This window comes from Gallinula chloropus, assembly GCF_964237585.1.
Source record: "Gallinula chloropus genome assembly, chromosome: 16".
NCBI classification, from domain to species: Eukaryota; Metazoa; Chordata; class Aves; order Gruiformes; family Rallidae; genus Gallinula; species Gallinula chloropus.
Genome location: NC_140101.1, coordinates 6580416 through 6597340, shown reverse-complemented (window position 1 = coordinate 6597340; position 16925 = coordinate 6580416). Strand labels below are relative to the sequence as shown.

Here is a 16925-nt window from a genome sequence, read left to right as displayed (position 1 = left end):
CTACTACTATTATCACTATCAGTATCATTATTATTATTATCATTATTTTCTTTGCTGCAGCAAGTGTGGCAGACGCAGGCTGCAGACATTTGACCCTCTGAAACCAATGCTCTGAGAAATGCTGTTTAACGTGACAAGGGGTGGACCTGAATTAACTTGAAATGAAGGTGAAGATAAACGCCAAACTGGGACCGAATTAACTTCTTTGCTGGTGTAACGGGGCAGTGCTGATGGTTTTTTCCTCCCTCCAGAATACCTTGGCGAAGGCGCTGTACGACAACAAAGCGGAGTGCTCAGATGAGCTGGCCTTTCGCAAAGGAGACATCCTGACGGTTCTGGACCAAAACGTCATCGGCAGCGAGGGCTGGTGGAAATGCTCCCTCCATGGCAGGCAGGGTCTGGCCCCTGCCAACCGCCTCCAGCTCCTCGCCACCTCCCAGATTGTCCCACTGCCTCCTTCCACCCAGAGCAACTCCACAGAGGCACCCCCGGGCCAACAGAACATCTACCAGGTCCCCTCCATCCCCAAGCCTACCGTGTCGTCGTCTACCTATGAGAAGATGGAGGGGTGGGTTAAATCTCCACCCAAGGTCTCTACCCTGCCCGCCCAAAGAGTCTATCAGGTACCAGCCTTGGCTGCGCAGATCCTCAGCGAAAGGACCCAAAGCTCAACGAACCAGGTAAGAAGATAAGCAGCCCGAAAAGTAACACATGTTCTTGTTAGAACAGTTGTGGGGAGTGGGAAAGTGAGAAAGGCTGTTGGCATTTCGGTGGAATCAGCCACCAAGCTACCTGAGCAAGTGGTGTGCAGGAAACTCCCATCAGCCCTGCTACAGATTATAGCTTGATGTGGGAATGTGGCTCTGGGCAGCAGATGAGAGCCTCTATCTTCTGTACAGAGAGAATGGTGAGGTGCTGGATTAGGCTGCCCAGAGAGGGGGTGGGTGCCCCATCCCTGGGGGTGTTCAAGGCCAGGCTGGATGGGACCCTGGGCAACCTTGTGTAGATCCAGGCCTGGAGGTTGGAGCTCTGTAATCCTTGGATGTGCAGCTGCAGTGCTGTTACCAGAGCTGCACTAAAAGCTGAGCAAGAGCCACAAAAGACCCTTCTGCACTTGCTGCCATCTGATTTCTTGCATCCCTAGTCCTATGGAAGGCATCTGCTGATTGAATACATGATTCCTACAAATTTTCCATGTTGGGCCAGCAAATGGTGCTGAAAATGCCACCTATTATTCATGACCTGAGTGGACAGCCCAACAGGAGAGCTCCTCAGCTACTCCCATCTCTGCATGGCAGAGTTTATACACCTAAGCCTTGTTTACTCTAACAGAGAAAGGGAACCCCCCCGTCCTAGCCTGCTTTTATTCTTTTGAAGCTGAGCTGTGCCTTGCCTGAGGTGGCAGCTGCCAGCACACCAGCTGTACGTACAGTCGTGCCCACGAGCCCAACACAGATGCTCAGGGGTGAACAGCCCGTGCGAGCGCAGAAGGGACCGGCAGCGCCCGGCGTAGATCCCACGGGACAACTGGCAAAGTTCCTGGCATGCTCAGCTGTGCTCTGAGCAGCTGGGTAAAGCCACTGTAAGGCTTTGTGGGACTTGACTGAAAGCAATAAACCAACCCAAAAATCCCTCAAAGCCTGTGTGTGCTTTCACCATGCAGAAAAGCCTCCTTGCTCCTGCCCAATGCACGGGGCTCCTTTGTGCTTTACTGTGGTTGAAAGTACTCTAAAAAATAGGAAGATGTGACATGGAGTGAGTTTCCTTTTTGCTGTATACTCAGTAAGATTCACCCGCCTGAAAACAGCTTTCTTGGTACCACTGGTCTTTCACCCCTTCTACTCAGGCAAAATCTCTTCTGGCTCTGTCTGCACCCACAGCGGCTCATACCACAGAGCACGAAGGGGATTTCTGTCCACTCATCGTTCCCTTTCCCCAGATGAGAGCTACGAGCTTTCCCAAAGACAAAGCAAGCAGTTGTAAACCTGGAGTCCTGCTCCTCAGCTGTATTTCTCCTACATGTAGTCACCACTCCCACAAAAGAGAACACTGACTCCCATTTTCAATCCCTTATCGCAACACAGCCGTGTTTCTGGGGGCCAGTAGCTCGCAATGCTCCATTTATGAACCAGAGATCCAGGCTAGATCCATGCCAAACAGATAAAATTCCATGGTTTTGGGGTTGATTTTTAAAAAGTCTTTTTCCTAACATTCCTATTTTGGCATCTTAACTAATTGTCCCACAGATGCAGCCATCACTCTTACAACGATGGTGTAAGCAAACGGGAGAATGAGGCTGTGATGGATCTGACCAGGGTAAATTCCCACTTCAGTCATAATCATGGAGCAGTGCAGGACATGAAGGCAGCTGTTTGCTCCTACCAGTGGGTCAGACTTTCATACCTAGAGGGTCACCCACCTCAGCCTGGACCTCCGTACTGCCCGAACCCCCACTAACTAGGACTTGACCTCATGGCTTGGTGGGCATGGAGAAGTAAAAATTCCCCCCACTTGCTTTTTTTAGAGGTTCTGCTTTTGGGCAGTCTAAAGATTTAAGTGATAACTGAAGCTGGATTTTCTCCAACCCTTTTCCCTCCCTTGGTTAGTGAGGCAGCTCAGCTCTCCTTTGGATGTGCCAATTCCTACAGGAAACAAAGCAAAAACACTGGCACAGGAGAGTCAAAAGAGACAAACCCCTATGCCTGCTCCTAAGGTCACATCCTGTCTGTGTCCCATCAGTGAAGAGCTGAAAAGGTTTTTAATCCCTGGAGAGTGATAACTCCAATGGTGTCCTATTAACTCAGAGTTTTCAGAGATGTCCCGAGCATCCTGCTCACAGCTGCTTTCTCATTATTGATTTATTATTATTTTCCTCTCCCTAAAAGCACCTGCTTACTCTGCCCAGAGCGTGCCGGGCTTCTGTCCCAAACATCAGGAGGGAAGTGTACGATGTCCCATCCACACAGCGCCGGGAGTCCCTACACACGCAGGTGAGTCCTGCCATGGTCCCCCCATGCAGCTGGAACCCTGGAGCAGCTCAAAACCAGATCTGGGGTTAAATGGCAGTGCTTCCCGTTTTGTTTTTTTCAGAATTTGAAAGAAAACTGTGTCTTTTTGGGGAAGTTCAAGACGTAGCACAGTTTCCTTTTGAATTTGTTAGACATTTCAAGAAACGGGTCTTAAATTTGCTATTTTTCTAATAAACACTGTCAGTGTTACTGCTGAGCCCGGGGCACAGATGACTTCCTGGCATCAGTGTGTCAGGGTCTCACTTCAGTTTGTCCGTCAGGAAACATCCTGTGTGTCACTTGATGGGGAAGATTTCAAAGTGTTTACAGACGAGTCACTGGCACGTGTACAAAATGACCCTAAATGTCACCCACGCCACCTGCCTCCTGGGCAACAAAAAGGGACTAGATGACGTAACTGCAGCGCACCCGGGGTTGCTGCTGAAGCATCCTCTTAGGTGATGCTGCTTCTCAGACCATCCCTCCCTGGGCAGAGTGTGTCATGTCCTCTGCTCGCTGCAGCCAGCGCAGGTCCCCATGCGGGGACAGGGGCTGGGCCCAAGCCCATCACCTTTCACACAAAGGGGGCAGGGGGGGTCCAGGCCCCACACACCTTGCCCTCCCTGGCAGTGCAGGGTTGAGCCCACCCCAAGTCTTTTATTACTCAGCTATCCACAAACTTCTGTGTAGGGCTCACTATGTGTAATTGGGGGATCCCTGCTAAGCCCCCAAGCCATGCATACAGGTGGTAGCTGCCCTCTATCCCCTACTGCCAGCTGCTCCCCCCTGCAGCTCCCATGCAACCCCTGCAGCAAACCTGCAGCTCCTGTGCAGCCTCTGCAGCCATCCCACAGCTCCCACAGCCATCCCACAGCTATCCCATAACAATCCCACAGCCATCCTGCAGTTCCTGTAGCAATCCCGCAGGTCCCACGGCCACCCCGCAGCCATCCCACAGCTCCCACAGCTTTCCCACAGCTTTCCCACATCTCCCACAGCTCCCACAGCTTTCCCACATCTCCCACAGCCATCCCACAGCCACCCCATAACAATCCCACAGCCATCCTGCAGTTCCTGCAGCAATCCAACAGCTCCTGCAGCCATCCCACAGCCATCCTGCAGCTCCCGCAGCCATCCCACACCCATCCCACAGCAATCCCGCAGCTCCTGCAGCAATCCTGCAGCTCTCTGACAGGCTGGGTTTGAGCTACGCTGTCCAAACTAGGAGCTACAACCCCAAAAAGATTTTGACTCCACTGAGTCTTTGTCAGGCTCTGAAAAGGCTGGAAGCCCACCCGTGTTCTTTCCCTTTGACCAGAGCAGTGCCACTCCGCCCACCGCACGGAAAGGCTCAGCGCTGCTCAGATCCAATGAGAGTTTCCAGGAAGAGCAGAAGCAGCTTTACAACATCAGGTCTGGCCCAGAAAAGGCAGGAGCTGTTCGCCAGAAAGACTCACTGATACGCCAGGTAAGGGCTGTGTGACACAAGGGAACAACTCCCCTTCCAGCGATGCTGGGTGCCTGTGCCGAACCTCCCCTGAGGTGCGTTCCCAGGGGATAAGGCCAGCACACCTTCAGTGCAGTGCTTTGTCCTTCATGATGAAGGAACAACTATTCTTGGATAATGGGGGCACCTGGATAGTGGGGTACCTGGAGAGGGGGTGTACCTAGACAGGGGGGGTACGTGGATAGTGGGTGTACCTGCTGGGACTAAGACTGCTGCTGCGTTTGCATGCAAGTATCAGGCTGCAGGCAGCAAGTTGCTTTGGCTCTTCTTCCTTGGGCAAAGGGCGAAGCAAATCCAATACCCTGCATCCTGAAAAGTCTGATCATTTCTAATGTTTAAGCAGACAGAAGCTACCTGCTCCCGTTCCGTGCAGCACCCTCCTGGCCACCTTCTCTGGGAGTGGAGCCCACCCTGTTTAGGTGCAACCTTGGTGGGGGGTCAGGCTTCCTGTCTTGTCCCACTGCCTGAGAAGCACCACTCCTGACCAAAGGGCTGATGTGAGATTTCAGAACAAAATACCTTGGTGCAAACCCTGTGTTATCTGAGTGCCAAATATTTGGGGTTTCCTGAGCAGTTTTAGGACCCAGTAAAAGCTGACAGGCCCCTCAGCACATCTCCAGAGCCGGTGGGCCGGATCTCAAGGCAGACTATCCCAGGGGCACAGGAAATCTGAGGCTTCCTGGGTTTGTGGCTTTAAAGAGAAGCGCTGTGTAGGGTCACAGCTGCTGAGAAGCCATTCTTGCACAGGGTGTGCTCAGCAGTGATGGTAGGATGGGTGCTGCCCAGACCCGGGACGCTGGCGTGTTGATGCTGGCATTCCCAGCATCTCCAAGGCTCTTAACAATCGTAGTGACCAGCAGCCTGGGAGCAGACTTCCCTTCAGATACACATTTCATAACTGCTTCCAAAATCCCATTTTCTTAGAACTGTTTGTTCAGGGGCAAGTAGGAAGATTCTGGCTTTGGGCTGAAACACCCTTATCTGGGCTCCCCTGGTCATGCAAGTCTTCTGCAGATGGGGAAGCCTGACCTGGCCAGTTCTTTCTAAAATCTTTATTAGTCGGTGGTTCCTTCAGCTGTTTCTTGTTGCTGCAAACTCTACAGCCCCTTCCACTCCCTTGTGCTTGTGCTCTGTGTGTATAAAGCACCCCGGCACAACCTTCCCCAAAGCGCCCGTAAGGATTAATCTGGATTTTCTCACATCAGAAGTTCATGGTTTCCGGCTCAGCGACTTCAGCTGCACACAAACAGGGCAAGATCTGTGTCAGACTTAGCAAACCTAGACCAAGGAAAAATTTAAACTCGTGGCAGCTGTTTGAGAACGGTCAGTTGTATCTGTTGGTGATTTATTTTTTGGTCAGGGTGTAGATATGAATGTGGGTGAGGCTACCAGAAAAAAAAGTGTTTTCTTAAGCAGAGGCCGATGAAATCGTAACCCCATCGGCCTGTAAATCTGAGTTTGACATTACCTGCTAATAAACAGGCATTTCACTTTTCTTGTTGCCCTTTCAGAAAGCTAGGACAGCCTCCCACCCCAAAGGAGCCAGGGAAGAGCCCCCAGGTTTCACTGGCTGGGGTTACTGCTGTGAGTTAATCACCTGTGTGCAAAGTGGTTTAACCTTGGCCTGTGCAGCTTGTGCACTGTAGAAAGACAATAAACGCTACAGGCTCAGGTTTTCACAGCGTGGTCCCACTGGCACTGCTGGGGTTGCACACATTTACGAGCTCCAGGAATTCAGTTTTGGTCCTTAGCTCTTGTTTAAAACCACTGTTCATAAACCCTGTGTGCTCTGTTGCAGTTATATGATGTCCCTCCCAAAAGAGAAACTGATGGTTCCGAAAATGAATCTCAGAAAAAGCTCTGGGGCCACTACAATACCTTGCCAAATCCCCAAAAGTCTGAGTGGATTTATGATATTCCGGTGTCACCTGAAAACCTGGGGTTAAAACAAAACCCTTCTGGCCATTCCTTGGAGAACCGGGTGCTGTACGATGTACCTCCAGCCAGGTACAAGGCGCTGGCAGCAAATACTGAAACCCAAGTTTTAAACCCACAATTATACGATATTCCACCAGCACAACGGAAATTAACGCTCCCAGATATCCATCTCTACGACGTTCCATCCTCACGGGACATGCTCCTTTTCTCACAAAACGGTAGCTGTGACGTACCCCCAGGTCTCCTGGCTCTAAAGGCTGAGAGTCAGATTTCGGAAGGGTATGTTTATGATATTCCAAAAGGTTTGCCCACCGCTTTGCAGTCCAAGAAAGAGATGGAAAAAACCAGCGATAGTTCTGGAGACCAAGCACACAGTGCTCCTCCACAGCTCTCGAGAGATGCCAAAGTAGAACAAGACAGGCTACCCGTTTCTAGCATGGAGAGCAGAAGCAGCACACTCTCTACCTCCTCAAACTCTGATGCTGAGCCTTTTTCTACGCCACCATCAGAACAGCCTGCCAAAGAAATTAAAATGGACCTTGATGTAGCCATAGAGACACTGACCAAGTTGCAGCACAGCGTATCCAGCTCGGTGGCGAGTTTGATGATCTTTGTGAGCAGTAAGTGGAGATTACAAGAGCACCTAGAGAAAAGCATTGAAGAAATCCACAGAGCTGTCGACCACATAAAAGTATCACTGGGGGAATTCCTGACCTTTGCTCAAGTCATAAAGGTAAATGCCTCCTACCTCACTGATAACAATCTTCAGACCAGAATTAAAAAGCAGCTAGAAATCCTTATGAACTCATTCAAAATCTTAACAGAAACAAGAGAAGCTCTGAACAACTGCAGCTGGTCACTAGAGGCTTTGGTCCTCAGGGCACCCCAGAGCAACCCAGATGATCTGGATCGCTTTGTTATGGTAGCCCGCACGATTCCGGATGACATCAAGAGGTTTGCATCCATTGTCATTGCCAATGGAAAGCTGCTCTTCAGAAAGAATGAGGAGGAGCAAGAAATGAAGCAATCTAAAGCAAACCCAGAGTACAAAATGGCAAAACAAATCACGGTGCCGAGGAGAATAGAAATCGAGTCACTTCAAAGGAATACTCCTGATAAGCCCAACCAAAGTCAGGTCTCTTCTGAGAGACCAAAGGAACACGCCCCTGAGGACTGTGACTATGTTCAGCTACAGGTCAGTACAGCTGGATTTTACCATCTAGATTCCCGATCCTTTGCAGATGTTAATCCATTGGCACTGTTCTTCTCCTTGCACGAGTGCCAAATTCAGCTTGCACTGCTTCCTATGGTCCAGTTGTTGTGAATTCGGGATCCTGTGAGAGTGTGGGATGGCACATGTAGGATGCTTGGTAACTTTGAGAATTTACCCAGGCAGTGACACTGAGGAAAAAAATTATCATGCTCTCTTAAATTCATCTGAGAGACAGCGTGCAGCTGGGCCCAGCAATTCATTTCTTTTCTTCTGATAGTTCCCTCCTTGCCAGTACATTTTCTTTGCTTGACTCTGGCACGACCACACAAGAGATGGTAACTTTCTATCTCAGGGAAGCATGCTTTGGTGCAACATTTTTATTTAACAAGTTAAATTCTTTCTGTGAGTTGTCAAATCTATTTGTTAGTATAATTTTGGACATTTGTTAGGATCGTTCTCCTCAGAATCGCTGAAATGTCTCAGAAAATAACTCTTGGGTTCACAAAGATACACTGGCCTGTCCTTAGTATTGAGGAAATGTTGTGTTTTGTTGATGTCAGTTTCACCCTCAGATTTTGCAGGATCAGACACTAAAGTTTTAGTAGGAATAAACCTGCAGTTGCTTTTAATAAATATACTGTTGTCAGCCATAACATGAAGGTACTGAACAGCAAGGAGTTGTTTCCCCCTGAAATAAAAGCATATTTATATCTAGATACTTTATGGAAACCATCTCAACTCTGCTTTCCTTTTGATTTGTAACAGGCACAGAAAATCATTCCAGGTAAAGAAGCAGCAAAGGAGAACACAGATTCAAAACCAAAGGTATTTCTGATTTTGAAGGCTATTGCTGATGAGGAGTTCTGGTCTCTGATATCTGTGCTTGCTCAAATTCAAGTGTGCATGAAGGGCAGTCCAGTACTTTAAGGGAAGAGACTCCTGGGCTGGGGCAATCTGGAGACCATTAACTTACAAAATCTCCCTGTGCTTGTGTCACCAAGACAAGTCTAGTTTTATTTTATTTTTTTAATACTTTTCCAGGTTTTGCCATCTGCAAAAAAGACTGTAATTCAAAGCAAGGACTCTGCAAAGAAGATCACTCTCCCAGAACACTGTAAGCTGTGCTTCAGTGCACTTCACAAGGCAATCGGCGTATTTACTAACAGTCTGAGCAACAACCAGCCACCTGAAGTCTTCATATCCCACAGCAAGTTGATCATTATGGTGGGACAAAAGCTGGTGGATTGTCTCTGCCAGGAAACTCATGAGAGGGATGCTCGGAACGACATTCTCCACAGCAGTAGCCGGTTTTGCAGCCTCTTGAAGAAGCTGGCTCTGGCCACCAAAAACGCTGCAATCCAATATCCAAACGCAGATGCCATGAGGGAACTTCAGGATCAAACCAAGGAGCTGTCCAAGTACACGCAGCAGTTTAGAGCGATGATGGAATGAAAGCCACTTCGCTGCTTTTACAAAGACTCTATCGTTGTGACTCTCTTTGCTCCCTAAGCACGTGGTAGCTGAGGGGGGCAAATGCAGCTGAGTGGCACCAGCTTTGCCAGCCCTAAGGACTCTAGGCAGGCAGCTCCCCAGCTGCTGGTGCACCTGTAGCAGGTGAAGATCCGCACAGCAGAGTGCAGGATTAAATCTGTACATACTTCTCCCTTGTTCAGATCCTGCTGGGAAAAGTCAGTAACTTAGTGGCTGGGCAGGAGTGTTTGCTGTGTATTAGAGCAAAGTTATTTTATTATCTGGCTGATTTTTTTTCTTTTTTTTTTTTTTTATCTAGGTCAGATAAATATGTTTTCCTTTTTTCTTTGTTTATTTAGGTATGCAAAGTCTCTCTTTAAATTTTGCCACACGCTGTCCTCTAAGTTATGATATGCCCGTCACCGAACTTCACACAGAATTTGTAATTACAATGTTATTTAACAGCTGTGAAGCCAACTGTTGTTCTTGGTGTACAGATGTGATGAGCGTGTCCCAGGACACACTCTGACAGGTACTATACAGAGCCCAGAGGTTAACGGGAAACACTCCACCCGGTACCTGAGCACAGAGAAAACTAAGTCAGAGGAGTCCTGGCTCCCAAAAAATCTCTGGGGAGCGCACCACAGCCGTGCTCTGTCACAGCTCAGAGCACTGCTCCAACCAAAGCAGCACTTAGTCACTGAATGTACCGAGGCTTTGGACGAGCTCTGCCTGCAAACTGGGAACGGGGTGTTATTTCTCACCCACATTGTCCCACCCCAGCTGTTGCTTGCACATTGGTTTTACACCCACATCACCTGGACCTGGCGTAGCACAGCAGTGGAGGCCTTGCTTGTATGCCTGCGGTGTTTGTGGGTTTCCTAATTAATTTATTTTAAGGTTTTAACTGAACTTTCAAAGCCCAGTGGCGCTGGGCCAACATGGTACCTGTGTCTTCATCTCGAAAATGGACAGTTAGTGTCGTGAGTGGCTGGGTGTGGTGGTTTGATCCTGGCTGGAGGGCAGACGCCCACCAAAGTCGCTCTGTCACTCTGCCTTTTCAACTGGACAGGGGAGGAAATATATATTGAGAAGCTCAGGAGCCAAGATAAGGGCGGGGAGAGATCATTCCACAATCAGCATCACATGCTCAACACAGAATAAAGAAAACTTTATTACACTGCCCTGCACCCCCAGTGACACCAGAGTCAGATAATGAGAAGTGCGACCAGACCTTAAAGCACCTCCCCCCGCCCCTCCCTTCTTCACAGGCTTCACTTTAGTCACCGTTTCGCTCCCTTCTTCCCCACGGGGAGGAGCAGGGACTGGGGGAACGGGGTTCTCGATCAGTTCCTCATGAGTTGTTCTCCTTACCCCGGGTGATGGGCATTCCTGACCCCCTTCCCCTGCCGCACCGTGGGGTCCCACCCACAGCAGATACTCCTCTGTGAACATCTCCCACGTGAGTCCTTTCCCACGGGGCTTCAGCTCTTCCCCAGCTGCCCCGGCGTGGGTCACCGCTACGGGTGCAGCCATCAGTCACAACGTCTCTCAGCCTCTCGGGCCCAGACTGCTCCAGCCCCCGTGGAGTCACAAGCCCGCCCCGCGAAGATGCTCCGGCTTGGGTCTCTCTCACTCATCTCCGGCAATGGGGCGGGGCGGGCAGGGCCAGAGGCTTCACCCTAACCCAGCCCCCGCCCGCTCGGCCCCCGCCCCCGGGGCCTTCGTTTGGGCAGCAGCCCCCTGGAGCGGAGCCCTCGGCAGGCGCCTCCTCGCGGGGCCGCCTGAGGCGCGGCGGGGCGGGGGCGCTGTGGGCCGCCCTGCGCGTGGTGGTACGTTCCTCACCGCCCCCGTCCCGGCGCGATGGACTCGCCCGCCCCGCCTCTGGTAGTCGCGCCCCCAGCCGGCTGGTCGCTAGGGAATGGCGATTACGTCCTCAGGGCACGCCGGAAGTTCTTGGCTCTGCAGGAAGTGCGTGACCCGCCGGCGGGGCGCGGACCCGGAAGCGCAGAGCTGCGGGGGAGAGATGGGGTGCGATGGCGGCACCATCCCCAAGCGGCACGAGCTGGTCAAGGGGCCCCGCAAAGTCGAGAAGGTCGGAGGGGGCGGTGGGAGCGCGGCCGGGAGAGCCGGGGCCCGCGGCTGGAGGGAGGGGCCCCACGGAGGCCCGGCCGGGCCTGCCCGTTCCGCGGTGCCTGCGAGCCGGGCCCGCTGTTCCGGCTGCTCCCGGTGCTGGCGGCCCCGAGGAGAGCGCCGTCCTGCGCGGCTCCGCGCCGCTATCCCCACGGGTTGGCCGCGGCTGGCGGGACTGGCGGGTGCGGTGAGGCCTCGGGATCCTCGGGGGGGCTGCCAGGGCAGCAGTCGGTCCGCCGAGCGGGGTGCGAGGGCCTCAGGAGCGGCGGCCTCGGGAGCGGCGTGTGCTGCTGGCGCTTTGACTGCCCCGTTGTGTGACCGGGCTGCCGGTGGTGTCAAACGCGACCGTTTCTGTATCCCGACTGCTTGTGTTCAGTGTGGGTTGGGCTCTGCGTTTAGGGTGATGGATGAATGGCAGCAGCACAGTCTGTGGATAAAGGTTGGGAAAAGCATCACAGCAGGTGGCAGAAAGCTTGGGCAGATTGCTCTTGCTGATGGAAAATAAACAAATAAAGTCCATTTCCTCCCCCTGGCTGCCTGAGTAGCTGTGGTCCTCGGCCTAACATGCGGTACAATTCATGGGTTTAGACCAAAGCTTTGGGTCCTCTCAGATCTGCGTTCTTGTTCTCATGTTCCTTACAGGGAGTGGAACTGATAGTTAACCCAAGCAGGGATAAAATGTGGAATTAGGAGAAGAGGGTAGTGAAGAGCAAAAATAAGAACAAAGAGGGAAGGGGACAGGTGGAAGTGGCAAAAAAATAAGGAAACCGAGTTAGAATTAGGAAGATGGATCCCAAGGTGCAGAAACATCTTCAATAGAGGCAGACACTTAAAACTGCTCATGAATTATGCTAAAAGGTTTTGCTAAAGTTATTTTATGGAATAGCTTTGAGTGCAGAAAGTAGGTTTAGTGAGGTAACCTGGGGGGTTGATTAATGCTTAAAGTACTGCTTCATTCTGTGGCTAAACAATTTTCAAATATGAAAGCTGTTGTAAAATCGTGAGTAATTTTTTTCTGCAGGTTGACAAAAATGCTGAGTTAGTGGCAAGGTGGAACTACTGCACTCTGAGTCAAGAGAAGCTGTGTCGGCCAATTGTCGCCTGTGAGCTGGGCAGGTATGAACATTTCCATAAACACCTTGTGTTACAAGGGGCTGATTTATAAATCCGAGCACATTATGAGGATCGAATGTGACCACTGAAAATTGTGTTGCAGGTTGTATAATAAAGATGCTGTCATTGAATTTTTGTTGGACAAATCGGCTGATAAAACTCCTGTGGAAGCTGCATCACATATCAAAAGCATTAAGGTAAGCAGGTTGTCTCTAATGTTAGTTTGCTGTGAAGGTTAAAGGGTGCAACAGAGCCTCAGTCTGCTTGTGTTCCCCTCACTATGTACTAAAGGGGTTAAAAATAGTAACTACAGCATACACAAAAACCAGAGGGAATGTTGTCATGCCTCAGAAATCATCAGTAAATAGCTTAAGGCTTGTGTTCTTGTTCTGCAGAATGTAACAGAACTAAACCTTGTGGATAATCCAGCTTGGAGTGGTGATAAAGAGAGTATAAAAGGTGACAAATACGATGACATCCAGTCTGCACGCTTTATATGCCCTGTGGTGGGATTGGAAATGAATGGAAGACATAGGTCAGTATGCTTTTGGTTTTCATTTTTAGAGGCCAAAGCTGTGCTAAACTGAACCTAGACTGGGTAAATGTGTTTGGAATTGATGATGTTGCCAATCATTAATGTCCTTGAGCCTTTGTGAGGAATATTTGTCTGTTCAGGAGGGAATCCAGGACATAGCAAAGTGTTGGTTCATTTCACACCAAAAAGGAAAGATAAAAAGTTCCCCCTTTCCTGAATGACTGTATATGTAAAATGAAGAGGTGGAGGACAGCGTTTGCAGAGTAGAGGTGACTGCAGGTTGTTTGAGGGATAAACCACAGGAGGTTGGGATGGGCAAGCAGAGGGAGGTGGGATGAGATGTCTCTGTGTCTCATCAAGCAGTTTTACCTCCCACTGTGTTAGGCTGAGAGTGGAGATGGATTCTATGTCTATTCTAATCCTGCCATAGTGTCCTTTCATGACTGGTTTTTATTGGGCTGAGGAAGGATGTTTCTTTGCATTCTGGTTTGGGCAAATTAGCCAATTTTTTTTCTGCTGAGTGAGGAGAGGCCGGGTTCACAGTTTGATAGGTGCATGTTATTTCTCCTCCAGAGAGTAATTAGCCAGGAGATACTCGGCCCAGGTGGCCAAGAAGGCCAAGGAGCATCCTGGCTTGTATCAGCAGTGGTGTGGCATGCAGGACCAGGGCAGTCTGTCCCCTGTCCCGGGCACTGGTGAGGCCGCCCCTCGCCACCAGGAGGACGTTGAGGTGCTGGAGTGTGTCCAGAGAGGGGCAGCAGAGAGGTGCAGGGTGTGGAGCACAAGTCTGATGAGGAGCAGCTGAGGGAACTGGGGCTGGGCTGGTCAGTCTGGAGGAGGCTGAGAGGAGACCTGATCACTCTCTACAGCTGCCTGTAAGGAGCGTGTGGCCAGGTGAGGAGGGGTCTCTTCTTTCAAGTAACAAGCAGCAGGACAAGAGGAAATGGCCTCAAGTTTTGCCAGGGGAGGTTTAGGTTGGGTATCAGGAAAAGTTCCTTAACTGAAAGGGTTGTCGGGCACGGAAACAGGCTGCCCAGGGATGTGGTGGAGTCACCATCCCCAGTGGGATATAGAAGATGTGGAGACATGGGGCTTGGGGACATGGTTTAGTGGTGCTGGGTTAACAGGTGGACTTAATGATCTTAAAGGTCTCTTCCAACCTAAATGACTGTATGATTCAGGTGGAATCAAAGAAAGAACCTGAAAAGCAAACCCATTTTTACCAGAACTACCTTAGTATTTCTTTCATTTGTTTGAGGCTGATGGAGAGGAAATGATTAACAGTAGCTCTCAGGAAGGGGAGGTCACATGAAGCACAGGCCTTGTTGCTTCACTCAGTCTTGCAAGAATGGTCATGTGGACAGGAGAGACATGGGAGAGTAGAGCTAAGGTCACTTGGGACAGCTTTGCTGGAGAGCTGGAATAAGTGAAACTGATAATCTTGGTGGAGGATGGAACCACTCAAATAGTACAACTTTTGTAGTAAACCAGATTGTGGTGATTCCAGAGAAGCCAGTGTAAACCTATAGCAAATGTAAAAAAAATTTCAAGAGCTACTGTTTTGCTAAGAGCCCCTTGAGAGATTGTCATAAACCTATGCTGAATTACATGGAGAATGAAAGAACAAAATAAATGGTGTGCTTTAATATACCAAGTGCTTTTCATTCAGTACATTCTGCAAACTGGTAAGTGCTGCTACCACTTTGATTAGCTGCAAGAATTTGTAATGAGGAAGCTGAGTGTGTCCTGCAAGCCTGTTGCAGCATTGTTCCTATGTTAAAGCAGAACTGCACACTTGTTTCTTAGACACAGGTTTTCTTAAAAATGATTGTATGTCTTTTCTTGGAAGGTTTTGCTTCTTGAGAAACTGTGGCTGTGTGTTCTCTGAACGTGCTCTCAAAGAAATAAAATCAGAAGTGTGTCACAAGGTAAGCTTTCCTTCAGCATCAGTAGTAGTGGGGTCACACATGACCCCCACAAATAGGTGTACAGAGACATGCACATCCCTGTATGTGTGTATATACAATTGCATTGTTATTAAGTGGGGTTTTTATCGCTGTTGTTAAGTGGGTTTTCTTATCTGGATATGCAAATGGAAACTGACCTTGTAAAAGTTCTGCTCTGTGATGGCCTGAAGTAATTTTTTAATACATATGTGTTTCTGAGTAGGTACAAAAATGAGTATTTTTTGTTCTCAGGCAGTTTGATGTTGCAGTGACTACTTTAAGAATTTTTTTTTTCCTCAACACTTGGTTATAATTTCAGCTTAAGAAAAAGTGATTGGTTTTGGTTTGGGATTTTGGGTGTTTGGGGTCATTGATTGGTTTTTCTTCCTGAGTGTGTATGGTTTGTGCTTTCTCCACTGGGTTCAAACTGATTACACTTTCGAGTTATCTTTTGATCCCTGTGTTTTTAAAAGACGTCTGCTGTTGGGATTGGTGGGGGCAGAGGGGCAATTCTTCATAGAATTTTCAGCTATTACAGAAATTATTGCAGAAAATACTGACTGTGTATGTTACAGGGCTGGCTTGATCTCATTGTGTTCGTTTCTTGGTAATTGGGATCAATGAGAAAAGTTGCAAGTACTCTCTCTTTTCCTATCACTACCTTTACTATCAGCAGGATTTGTGGCAATAGTTACCACATTTAGGCAGAATTCTTTTTCAGCAAACACCCTGATATTAGTTAAAACATACAGTTTATTTTAACCAAGACCTGTGGAGGAAAAGCTTTCTTGCCGAGTTGGTGCAAGTGACCTGGAATATGGTTGGTTAGGTTTGGGCTTGTGGCTGTGTTCAGTGTTTGTTCTGTTCTGGAGAATTCTGGTTTGGTTCTAATGGCTCTGCTTTCCTCATGGCTTATACTGATTTATTTTTAATGAGGTTTTTTTGTTTGTGTCTAAATTTCTGTTGATAGATGGATGTAACTTGATTACTAGATGCAGGAATGAGATGTTTTGACCGTGGTTTGCCTAGTCTGATCTTATAAAATCTAAATAAATCCTACATGTTATCTGGATTTTTAAATAATCAGTATTTACCACAGCTTCATATTTGCATGCAGCTGTTTTCATACACATGTGATTTCTTTGTGATATTCAGAAGGATGCTTCTAGAAATAATGAAGTGGATATAGTATCTAGGCTGTCATTTTTTCCTTGTGGGATTTTGGTGTAACGAGCTGGGAGAACAAGTTTCAGCCCATATATTCTTCAACTGAGGTCAAAGAGCGATTTGGTAGATATTTTTTGATATATGCTGATGATGTCCTGCTTCTGTATTCAGAATCAAGAAGGGGACCAGAACTTTTCTAAATGGGATCATGGGGAGCTGTTGCCATGCTTTCTGGTAGCTACTGGTTTGTTTATAGCCAAAGCGCTAATTAGCAGCGTTCCCACAGCACGTTCTGTCTTTGTGCAGCAATGGGGCACATGGTAAAATGAACTAATGCAGAAGGAAAACAGTGAGGTGTTGTGTATTGTACACATCCAAGAATTAAAGGTTTTTATAAATAAAGTCCTGTGCTGATACATGCTCTTTTAAACTGAAAAATATTTCAAAGTACAGAATGCTTGAATGTTGTGAACAGTCATACGTGTGTTCCTACTAGTGCTACCTGCTGTATTTTAAGTATTACGATATGTTTTTTGCACTAAAATCCAACCTATGGCATCTGTGTGGGGCACAGCATATTTTCTTATGGTCTTGCCACCTCCTGTCTGCCAGTATGTGCCCAGATGCCAAGCCTTGTGTACAGAGGCGTTGGCATGTAATTTCGGAGAGTGGCACAATGAGAGTAGCTCAAAAAGACTCACCCTGTACTTGCTGGTTCCTGCTGTGTGTTCAGTCCCTCTTCCAGCAAGCTGAATGCATATTTTCATTCCATCCCAGGGACTGAGGTTTAGCATGAATGTAAACTGGAGATATGTCAGTCTGGGAGCAGTGTGGCAGTTCTCTTTACCACTACTGTGAAATTCAAGCAAGCTCTTTCAAAACAAGCTGTTCTTGT

General features: G+C 48.7%; 2 protein-coding genes across 2 annotated transcripts in view; both read left to right on the top strand.

Moving 5' to 3' along the window:
* Window positions 1–230: 230 nt before the first annotated feature.
* CASS4 (Cas scaffold protein family member 4) lies at window positions 231–9600 on the top strand (the record flags this gene model as incomplete). Its single annotated transcript, XM_084271506.1, has 6 exons — window positions 231–680; window positions 2886–2990; window positions 4327–4476; window positions 6314–7648; window positions 8432–8491; window positions 8708–9600. The coding sequence occupies 6 exons, from the start codon at window positions 231–233 to the stop codon at window positions 9116–9118; spliced, it is 2511 nt and encodes an 836-aa protein (XP_084127632.1). The 3' UTR covers window positions 9119–9600.
* Window positions 9601–11127: 1527 nt separating this feature from the next.
* The window catches only part of RTF2 (replication termination factor 2), a 31303-nt gene continuing 25505 nt past the window's right edge, over window positions 11128–16925 (top strand). The window contains exons 1-5 of the mRNA XM_084271533.1: window positions 11128–11231; window positions 12291–12385; window positions 12486–12579; window positions 12778–12917; window positions 14767–14845. Of these exons, the coding sequence (XP_084127659.1) occupies window positions 11163–11231; window positions 12291–12385; window positions 12486–12579; window positions 12778–12917; window positions 14767–14845 (477 nt within the window). The 5' untranslated portion in view covers window positions 11128–11162. The remainder of the gene's footprint in view (window positions 11232–12290; window positions 12386–12485; window positions 12580–12777; window positions 12918–14766; window positions 14846–16925) is intronic.